The sequence below is a fragment of the Cetorhinus maximus genome, chromosome 6 (genome assembly GCF_964194155.1).
Source record: "Cetorhinus maximus chromosome 6, sCetMax3.hap1.1, whole genome shotgun sequence".
NCBI lineage: Eukaryota > Metazoa > Chordata > Chondrichthyes > Lamniformes > Cetorhinidae > Cetorhinus > Cetorhinus maximus.
The window spans coordinates 1,761,960-1,773,964 of NC_135884.1; the positions used below are offsets into that span (position 1 = coordinate 1,761,960).

A 12,005-nucleotide genomic window follows, 5' to 3' on the forward strand; every position below is an offset into this window, starting at 1 on the left:
AACACACAAACATACAAACCGTAACATCCTAAAACACAGACATACAAACCGTAACATCCTAAAACACAGACATACAAACTGTAACATCCTAACACACAGACATACAAACCGTAACATCCTAACACACAAACATACAAACCGTAACATCCTAAAACACAGACATACAAACCGTAACATCCTAAAACACAGACATACAAACTGTAACATCCTAACACGCAGACATACGAACAGTAACATCCTAACACACAGACATACAAACCGTAACATCCTAACACACAAACATACAAACTGTAACATCCTAACACACAGACATACAAACCGTAACATCCTAAAACACAGACATACAAACTGTAACATCCTAACACGCAGACATACGAACAGTAACATCCTAACACACAGACATACAAACTGTAGCATCCTAACACACAAACATACAAACTGTAACATCCTAACATGCAGACATACAAACTGTAACATCCTAACACACAGACATACAAACCGTAACATCCTGACACGCAGACATACGAACAGTAACATCCTAACACACAAACATACAAACCGTAACATCCTAACACACAAACATACAAACTGTAACATCCTAACACGCAGACATACAAACCGTAACATCCTGACACGCAGACATACGAACAGTAACATCCTAACACACAAACATACAAACCGTAACATCCTAACACACAAACATACAAACCGTAACATCCTGACACGCAGACATACGAACAGTAACATCCTAACACACAAACATACAAACCGTAACATCCTAACACACAGACATACAAACCGTAACATCCTAAAACACAGACATACAAACAGTAAAATCCTAACACAAACACACAGTAACACATTACATTTGTTCTGCAATCCCCTCATCCAGAAGACATTTTGGAACATTCCACAAGGCAGAGTGATCAGAAGGAACAGCTGGATGAATTTAGGGATGGGGATGAAAGAGTGAGAATGAACAGCAATCTCTCTCTCTCTCTCACTGTATGTGTGTTTGTCTCTGTGCCCCTCTCTTTGTTTCTGTATTTTTTTCTGTCTCCCTTCGTCTATCTCCCTGTCTCTCGGATTCTCTTTGCCTCTCTTGTCTCTATCCCCATTTTCCTGCCTTTCCCTTTTTGTCTCTGTCTCTCTCTCGTGCACACAAATGAAAACCTGAATGAAATAAAAGACTTTTTATCCAATTTGTTTCTCACCTTTGAAGAGGGGTGCAATGTTCCAGGCACCAATACCTCCCTGCTTCATGAACTGTCCCAGTGCAATCTCTAAGAAAAAAACAGGGATTCCTCCCACCAAAACAATCAGCAAATAAGGGATAAGGAAGACTCCTGTGAAGATATAAGGAACAGATAAACACTGAGTTATTCTTCAAGTCACAGATTAGCAGCTTACATCGATCTGAGATCATTTTCTTTCACCCGCTCATCATTGAAGATTTGGGGAGTTTGAAAGTCAGGGGCTGGGTTTACTAATGAGCTACGCCTCATTACCACGTGTTACAGAGGATGTACAGGACATTAGCGCACAGAATATTAGTTGGTCATTCCAGTGCCATCTTTAGGAATCATTTTCAGAATTAGTTTGGGTATCTGGGATAAAAGTTCTGAATATAAGAGGCTACAAGGTTCTCTCAGTAGGAATGGGGTGAGGTCAAACCAGCATCAGATTAACACCCCTACAATATTACACCCCTACAATATTACACCCTTAAAATATCACACATCTACAATATCACACACCTACAATATCACACCCCTACAATATTACACCCCTATAATATTACACCCCTATAATATTACACCCCTACAATATTACACCCTTAAAATATCACACACCTACAATATTACAGTCCTACAATATTACACCCTTAAAATATCACACACCTACAATATTACAGCCCTACAATATTACAGCCCTACAATATTACAGCCCTACAATATTACACCTCTACAATATTACACCCCTATAATATTACAGCCCTACAATATTACACCCTTAAAATATCACACACCTACAATATTACAGTCCTACAATATTACACCTACAATATTACAGTCCTACAATATTACAGCCCTACAATATTACAGCCCTACAATATTACAGCCCTACAATATTACAGCCCTACAATATTACAGCCCTACAATATTACACCTCTACAATATTACACCTCTACAATATTACACCTCTACAATATTACACCTCTACAATATTACACCTCTACAATATTACACCCCTACAATATTACACCCTTAAAATATCACACACCTACAATATTACAGTCCTACAATATTACACCCTTAAAATATCACACACCTACAATATTACAGTCCTACAATATTACACCCTTAAAATATCACACACCTACAATATTACAGTCCTACAATATTACAGCCCTACAATATTACAGACCTACAATATTACACCTCTACAATATTACACCCCTATAATATTACACCCCTACAATATTACAGTCCTACAATATTACACCCTACAATATTACACCCTTAAAGTATCACACACCTACAATATTACAGTCCTACAATATTACACCCCTACAATATTACAGCCTTACCATATTACAGCCTTACAATATTACAGCCTTACAATATTACAGCCTTACAATATTACAGCCTTACAATATTACAGCCTTACAATATTACTCTGGTACAATATTGCACCTCTACAATATCACAACCCTACAATATTACACCACTACAACATTACACCCCTACAATATTACAGCCCTACAATATTACACCCGTACAATATTACACACCTACAATATTAGACACCTACAATATTAGACACCTACAATATTAGACACCTACAATATTAGACACCTACAATATTAGACACCTACAATATCACATTCCTAAAATGTTACACCCCTACAATATTACACCCGTACAATATTACACTCCTACAATATTACAGCCCTACAATATTACACACCTACAATATTACACCCCTACCATATTACAGCCTTACAATATTACTCTGGTGCAATATTGCATCTCTACAATATCACAACCCTACAATATTACACCACTACAACATTACACCCCTACAATATTACAGACCTACAATATTACACCCCTACAATATTACAGCCCTACAAGATTACACCTCTACAATATTACAGCCCTATAATATTACAGCCCTACAATATTACACCCATACAATATTACACCCCTACAATATTACACCCCTACAATATTATACCCTTAAAATATTACACAGCTACAATATTAGACACCTACAATATCACACTCCTAAAATGTTACACCCCAACAATATTACAGCCCTACAATATTACACCCCTACAATATTACACCCCTACCATATTACACCCCTACCATATTACAGCCCTACAATATTACACCCGTACAATATTACACACTTAAAATATCACACACCCACAATATTAGACACCTACAATATCACACTCCTACAATGTTACACCCCTACAATATTACACCCCTACAATATTACAACCTGACAATATTACACCCATACAATATTACACCCCTACAATATCACAGCCCTACAATATCACAGCCCTACAATATTACACCCCTACAATATTACACCCCTACAATATTACACTCCTACAATATTACACCCCTACAATATTATACCCCTAAAATATTATACCCCTAAAATATTACACCCCAGCAACATTACACCCCTACAATATTACACCCCTACAATATTACACCCCTATAATATTACACCCTGACAATATTACACCCTGACAATATTACACCCACAATATTATACCTTTACAATATTACACCTGTACAATTTTACACCTGCACAATATTACACTCTATCAAAGTCAAAAGGGAGGAAAATTGAGCAGAGTGTAAATCTCAAACTCACGATCTCACCATATTGACATAAATGACTAGAATATGAGAAATGGGAGCAAGCAGAGACCATTCGGTCCCTCTCGCCTGATGTGCCATTCCATAAGATCATGGCTCATCTTCAGCCTCATCTGCCTTCTCCCAACTGATCCCAATAACCTTTGATCCCTTCAGAATCCCAAACGCTAAGATTCTCAGTCTTGAATATACTCAACGACTGAGACCCACAGTTCTGTGGGATAGAGAATTCCAAAGATTCCAATCTCTTTGAGGCAAGAAATGTTTTCTCATCTCGGTCCTATACGTTTGACCCCATAGCCTGAGACTGTGACATCTAATTCTAAACTCTCCAGCCAGAGGGAAGCAGCCTCTCAGCATCTACCCTGTCAGAATCTCTAAGACGTTTATCTGCTTCAATGAGATCAACTCTTAATCTCCTAAGCTCTAGGGAACATAGGCTCCATCTCTCCTAACAGGACAATCCTCTCAGCCCAAGAGTCTAGTAAGCCTTTGTTGCATCCCCTCTCAGACAAGTATATCCTTTCTTAGATAGAAGACCAAAACTGCACCCAGGGCTTCAGCTGTGGTCTCACCAAAGTGTTATAATAATTGCAGTAAGACTTCCTATCTCCCTCATGTGTTTACCTAGCTTCTCCCTAACTGTATCTACACTATTCACCTCAACCACTCCCTGAGGAGTGAGTTCCACATTCTCCCCACTCTCTGGGTAAAGGAGTTTCTCCTGATTTCCCCATTGGATTTATTAGTCACTGTCTTATACTTATGACCCTTAGATCTGGTCTCCCCCATGAATGGAAACATCTTGTCCATATCTCCCTTAATCAGAGCAATCAATAATGAGTCGAGGACAGACCCAGGCGAAGAGGTGAGGAAAACCCAAGCTGGGGGACAGTTTTGGGAACCAGGGGTCTAATGTCACCTGTTCCACCTGAGCGTGTGCCACTCACCACACATCATGTCTCATTTACTCATATACTGGATCCCAAAACATTATTTTCTGAAAAAAGTCTCTCGAGTTTACATTTGAATGAATGAATATTAACCTCTCCACCAAATCTCGGGGAGTCTGTTCTATAGATTGACAACACTCTCACTGAGATATTGTTTCCTATGTTGGTTCTGAATTTAACCCCTTCAAGTACAGGCTGCGTCCTCTGGGTTTACGGAGCTGGACCAGGTCAGACAAATTGTTATTGTCGACAGTCCCTTTAGGATCCTGAAAAAAGTCCCATCTCAACCTTTACCTTTCCAGTGAGAGCATTGTCTCATTTACACAATTACTCCTCATAATCCACAAATATCCCCATCCTCAATGATGGAGGAGCCCAGCACAGCAGTGCAAAAGATAAGGCTGAAGCATTCGCAACAATCCTCAGCCAGAAGTGCTGAGTGGATGATCCATCTCGGCCTCCTCCAGATGTCCCCAGCATCACAGATGCCAGTCTTCAGCCAATTCGATTCACTCCACGTGATATCAAGAAACAGCTGAAGGCACTGGATACTGCAAAGGCTATGGGCCCTGACAATATTCCAGCAATAGTACTGAAGACTTGTGCTCCAGAACTTGCCGTGCCCCTAGCCAAGCTGTTCCAGTACAATTACAACACTGGCATCTACCCAGCTATGTGGAAAATTGCCCAGGTATGTCCTGTACACACAAAGCAGGACAAATCCAACCCGGCCAATTACCGCCCCATCAGTTTAGTCTCCATCATCAGTAAAGTAATGGAAGGGGTCATCAACAGTGCTATCAAGCAGCACTTACTTAACAACAACCTGCTCACTGATGCCCCGTTTGGGTTCCGCCAGGGTCACTCAGCTCCTGACCTCATTACAGCCTTGGTTCAAACATGGACAAAAGAGCTGAACTCCTGAGGTGAGGTGAGTGCGTCTGCCCTGGACATCAAGGCAGCATTTGACCGAGTGTGGCATCAAGGAGCCCTAGCAAAACTGAGTCAATGGGAATCAAGGGGAAAACTCTCCACTGGTTGGAGTCACACCTAGCACAAAGGAAGATGGTTGTGGTTGTTGGAGGTCAGTCATCTCAGTTCCAGGACATCACTGCAGGAGTTCCTCAGGGTAGTGTCCTCGGCCCAACCATCTTCAGCTGCTTCATCAATGACCTTCCTTCCATCATAAGGTCAGGAGTGGGGATGTTCGCTGATGATTGCACAATGTTCAGCATCATTCACAACTCCTCAGATACTGAAACTGTCCATGTCCAAATGCAACAAGACCTGGACAATATCCAAGCTTGGACTGATAAGTGGCAAGTAACATTCGCGCCACACAAGTGCCAGGCAATGACCATCTCCAACAAGAGAGAATCTAACCATTGCCCCTTGATGTTCAATGGCATTACCATCATTGAATCCCACACTATCAACATCCTGGGGGTTACCATTGACCAGAAACTGAACTGGACTAGCCATATAAATACTGTGGCTGCAAGAGCAGGTCAGAGGCTAGGAATCTTGCAATGAGTAACTCACCTCCTGACTCCCCAAAGCCTGTCCACCATCTACAAGGCACAAGTCAGGAGTGTGATGGAATACTCCCCACTTGCCTGGATGAGTGCAGCTCCCACAACACTCAAGAAGCTTGACACCATCCAGGACAAAGCAGCCCGCTTGATTGGCACCACATCCACAAACATTCACTCCCTCCACCACCAACGCACAGTAGCAGCAGTGTGTGTACCATCTACAAGATGCACTGCAGGAATTCACCAAGGCTCCTTTTGACAACACCTTCTAAACCCATGACCACTACCATCTAGAAGGACAAGGGCAGCAGATAGATGGGAACACCACCACCTGGAAGTTCCCCTTCCAAGCCACTCACCATCCTGACTTGGAAATATATCGGCCGTTCCTTCACTGTCGCTGGGTCAAAATCCTGGAACTCCCTCCCTAACAGCACTATGGGTGTACCTACACCACATGGGCTGCAGCGGTTCAAGAAGGCAGCTCACCACCACCTTCTCAAGGGGCAATTAGGGATGGGCAATAAATGCTGGCCCAGCCAGCGAAGCCCACATCCTGTGAATGAGTTTTTTAAAATCATTTTAATCCCTGAATCAACTTGTTATCTCCTGCGTCCTTTCGTTAGTTGCAATATTCTCTCTGACTGGCAGAGACTGCGAGTGTGGTTGGTCAATGATTTATTAACAATTTCACTTTAATTATTTTACTTTTCAACTCTGACATAAACCAATGTCACCCAACAACTTCTCCTGCGGGGACACCTACAAACTTTAACACTAGATAGCATTGTTTTCAGTTTGGACCATAGGCCACAAAGGAGCAAAGGGTATCTCACTCCATTAGAGAGAGACATTTGGTAAGATAGCCTTAGGGGCAGCACAGGGTGAGATAAGGAGGCAGCCTCCATGAACTACCACAGCTGGTATGGGGATTGAACCCGCACCATTGTCCTTATTCTGTATCACACTCTAGCCAACTGAGCTAACCAATCCTTACTGACACCGATTTTGAGATACAAGGTTCTAATCCAAACTTACGCCAAGGGGCCAGATATAAATGTAAAGGGCGATGAGGGTAGAGCAGGGGGGTGGCGGGGGGTGGGAATTAAGTGGATAACTCTTTCAAGGAGCCGGCACAGGCACAATGGGATGAATGGCCTCTTTCTGCTCTGAGAATGAACGTATTGGAGGGTCAACGTAAGTTGCTATTTTCTGTTGCTGGTCTATCCTGGGCCATTGGCACCACTGGGAGGGGAGAATTACTTCCACAGGCCAATGGGCTCATCGTTGGGAGAATGACTGTGCTCTGGAGCTATTTTGTTGGAGGATAAAATGTTTGAATTTCTAGAAGCCGACAGCCTGTCAGAAACGATAGAGGGAGAAGTCCAGGAGATTGGTGCCGGGCCTGGGCTCAGATCCCTTCTCCCCCCAGCTTGTAGGTTGACTGTTTAATTCTCAGACTTGAATCAGTGCCAGTAACTATCAGACAGTGGGACAAAGGGATGAAGATGGTTGGTCCTGTTTAGGCTTCTATTGAATTGAAAAGAGCCCAGATGAATGAAGCCGCAGGTTCCTGATGGTTTCCACAGCAACCGCCACAATATGTGACAGATTCCAGCAGCTGTTTCTGTTAAGTCAGGGCCTCGGGAAGGGTGAGCAGGAATCCATCAGATGCCTGATCCTCATTAACAACATCACTGCACAACATTGCTCAGTGCTGAAACCAACAGAAATGCAATGGAGTTTTACTGCATTCCATTGGGTTAAATCTCCTCACCCATGTTCGAGAAACAGATCACTGCATTGCAACATTAAAATAGAGGGTTTTTATTAATTTAGAGAATTAATTAATCATTTAATGGTAAGATATGAGGCTTCGTGGGCCAAATGGTTTAATTTCAGGTGAAACTGTCTAAGGTATTTTTGCATTCGTATCCTGAGCATAACCCAATTAAACAGGTCAATTAGCTGCCTGGAGTCATTGAAACTGGTTTATAAATCGCTGCTCTGTTTCTGCTCATACAGGTGCAGGAGGTGAGGGCACTTATCACTTGGCTTCTAATGAGAGGCAGTTGCAAACATTCAGCACTTTTTTTATTCATTCCTGGCCGGGCCCAGCATTTATTGCCCATCCCTCGTTGCCCTTGAGAAGGTGGTGGTGAGCTGCCTTCTTGAACCGCTGCAGTCCATGTGTTGTAGGTACACCCACAGTGCTGTTAGGGAGGGGGTCCCAGGATATTGACCCAGCGACAGTGAAGGAACGGCCGATATATTTCCAAGTCAGGATGGTGAGTGGCTTGGAGGGGAACTTCCAGGTGGTGGTTATAATAAATCAGAGCTTTGTATCTTCCTCCCTTTCAAATATTAATCCAAATGCCATTTAAAAGGTGTTACAGGTTTTATTTCCTGTTCTCTGCTGATGAACAGGATACTCTGAGTCTCAGACTGCGGTGGGCAGGTCCAGGAGCGGCAGAGAGCTACCTCGGGGAACTGAAGGATTTAAAACCATCAAATAAAGATTCTAAAATGCAGAAAAAAACGTCCACACATTGGACTCACTCACCTAAACATATAGATTATAAAAATTCTGCCCAAACATTTTTATTTTTAAAAAATTAATATTGGAAACCTCATCCTGCCCTTGGATGCTAAATTCCAGAGATGAAAGTCAAGCCTCTAACCCATTGCACCAACCGTTCGAGGCTCATTTGCCAGGCTCAGTGATTCACCAATACTCGATTTTAATGCGCTAACTCAACTAGAGTCTCCAAAGGGTTAACAGCTTTACTGTCCAATATTACAGGGAAAAATTTTAATTCTTGCTAATCCCACCCTTTCATCTGGTTTTTAATTTGCAGACTCTACAAGTAATCGTCTCAGAGCATCTACCTTGAGTTATAATCCAGCAAAATCACAAAGCCACAGAAATCAGGCCTATGAGATGTTGTGAATTAATGGCAGGGGCCTCGCCACTGGCCCCTATGCTGCAAAAGGCCCCTCAGCCAATGATGCGTCTGTCGTCTGTCATATTCATCCTTTTAATTTCTCTGAAATGCTAACGTAGAGCAAAATTCTTCAAAAAGAGAATCCACCAGTAACCGGTTCTTCAGCGAACTCTTCCTGACCAAACTGACCCCGTACCTCCAGTGTCAACAACCAATGGCTTGCAACGATCAAACTGCTGTCACAAATCAGTACTAAGGGAGTGCTGCACTGTCAGAGGGTCAGTACTGAAGGAGTGCTGCACTGTCAGAAGGTCAGTACTGAGGGAGCGCTGCACTGTCAGAGGGTCAGTACTGAGGGAGTGCTGCACTGTCAGAGGGTCAGTACTGAGGGAGTGCTGCACTGTCAGAGGGTCAGTATGAGGGAGTGCTGCACTGTCAGAGGGTCAGTACTGAGAGGGTGCTGCACTGTCAGAGGGTCAGTACTGAGGGAGTGCTGCACTGTCAGAGGGTCAGTACTGAGGGAGTGCTGCACTGTCAGAGGGTCAGTACTGAGGGAGTGCTGCACTGTCAGAGGGTCAGTACTGAGGGAGTGCTGCACTGTCAGAGGGTCAGTATGAGGGAGTGCTGCACTGTCAGAGGGTCTGTACTGAGGGAGTGCTGCACTGTCAGAGGGTCACTAATGAGGGAGTGCTGCACTGTCAGAGGGTCAGTACTGAGGGAGCGCTGCACTGTCAGAGGGTCAGTACCGAGGGAGTGCTGCACTGTCAGAGGGTCAGTACTGAGGTAGTGCTGCATTGTCAGAGGGTCAGTACTGAGGGAGTGCTGCACTGTCAGAGGGTCAGTACTGAGGGAGTGCTGCACTGTCAGAGGGTCAGTACTGAGGGAGTACTGCACTGTCAGAGGGCCAGTACTGAGGGAGTGATGCACTGTCAGAGGGTCAGTACTGAGGGAGTGCTGCACTGTCAGAGGGTCAGTACTGAGGGAGTGCTGCACTGTCGGAGGGTCAGTACTGAGGGAGTACTGCACTGTCAGAGGGTCAGTACTGAGGGAGTGATGCACTGTCAGAGGGTCAGTACTGAGGGAGTGCTGCACTGTCAGAGGGTCAGTACTGAGGGAGTACTGCACTGTCAGAGGGTCAGTACTGAGGGAGTGATGCACTGTCAGAGGGTCAGTACCGAGGGAGTGCTGCACTGTCAGAGGGTCAGTACTGAGGTAGTGCTGCATTGTCAGAGGGTCAGTACTGAGGGAGTGCTGCACTGTCAGAGGGTCAGTACTGAGGGAGTGCTGCACTGTCAGAGGGTCAGTACTGAGGGAGTACTGCACTGTCAGAGGGCCAGTACTGAGGGAGTGATGCACTGTCAGAGGGTCAGTACTGAGGGAGTGCTGCACTGTCAGAGGGTCAGTACTGAGGGAGTGCTGCACTGTCGGAGGGTCAGTACTGAGGGAGTGCTGCACTGTCAGAGGGTCAGTACTGAGGGAGTACTGCACTGTCAGAGGGTCAGTACTGAGGGAGTGATGCACTGTCAGAGGGTCAGTACTGAGGGAGTGCTGCACTGTCAGAGGGTCAGTACTGAGGGAGTGCTGCACTGTCAGAGGGTCAGTACTGAGGGAATGCTGCACTGTCAGAGGGTCAGTACTGAGGGAGTGCTGCACTGTTAGAGGGTCAGGTCTGAGCGATATCATAAACGCTTTAATCACAGAAAATGGTTCATCTTCAAGGAGGAAGAACATTCTGGAAGAATGTGTGTTTTTAAAAGACACTGTCCATTAAAAGGTTAATGCGAGGACTCTGGTTGCTGCTGTTCCTGGAAAAGACAGCATTTCACAGGAAAAGGTAATTCAGCAGTTTTAGAGAAACTGGAAACCTCTTGGCCCCAGCGGACTGTTTACAAAAGGGTCACATGGTGGTTTATGGCTTTGGGGGAAAAACCCTGCCTGGAAATCTGTGTTTAGAAGCTGATTGGCTGGTTTTACTGTGGGGAGAAAACAAGAAGGACCAACTGCTTGAGTAAAGAGGACAGCAGCTCCTGAAGCTCCAGACCTAGTCCCAAAGCAGAGAGTGAATGGAAGTAGCTCTGAAGTCGCCCTACGTTCTGAAATCGACTGACAGCAAGTTTTCTGCAAAGTTCACCTGAAAAGTAGTGAAAGAGACATCGATTGTTTCACAGACCAGCACTGAGACCAACTGTACAACCCGGACACCTTTTCAAGGACTCCACCATCTGTCCTTTTCCCTTGAACCACTGACTTTTAACCTTTTGGCAGAATTCCTCTATTTTAGTTTGCTGTGTGTCAGTGTGCGTGTGCGTGTGTGTGTGTGTGTGTCAGTGTGCGTGTGTGTGTGTGTGTCAGTGTGCGTGTGTGTGTGTGTGTCAGTGTGCGTGTGTGTGTGTGTGTCAGTGTGCGTGTGTGTGTGTGTCAGTGTGCGTGTGCGTGTGTGTGTCAGTGTGCGTGTGCGTGTGTGTGTCAGTGTGCGTGTGCGTGTGTGTGTGTGTGTCAGTGTGCGTGTGTGTGTGTGTATGTCAGTGTGCGTGTGTGTGTGTGTGTCAGTGTGTGTGTGTGTGTGTGAGTGTGTGTCAGTGTGCGTGTGTGTGTGTGTGTGTCAGTGTGCGTGTGTGTGTGTGTGTCAGTGTGCGTGTGTGTGTGTGTGTCAGTGTGTGTGTGTGT

At 44.4% G+C, this 12,005-nt stretch overlaps 1 protein-coding gene across 1 annotated transcript in view; it reads right to left on the reverse strand.

Moving 5' to 3' along the window:
- The window catches only part of LOC144681471 (sodium- and chloride-dependent creatine transporter 1-like), a 152,313-nt gene that overhangs the window by 95,023 nt on the left and 45,285 nt on the right, over positions 1–12,005 (reverse strand). Inside the window, exon 3 of the mRNA XM_078543083.1 lies at positions 1,215–1,346. Within this exon, the coding sequence (XP_078399209.1) occupies positions 1,215–1,346 (132 nt within the window). The remainder of the gene's footprint in view (positions 1–1,214; positions 1,347–12,005) is intronic.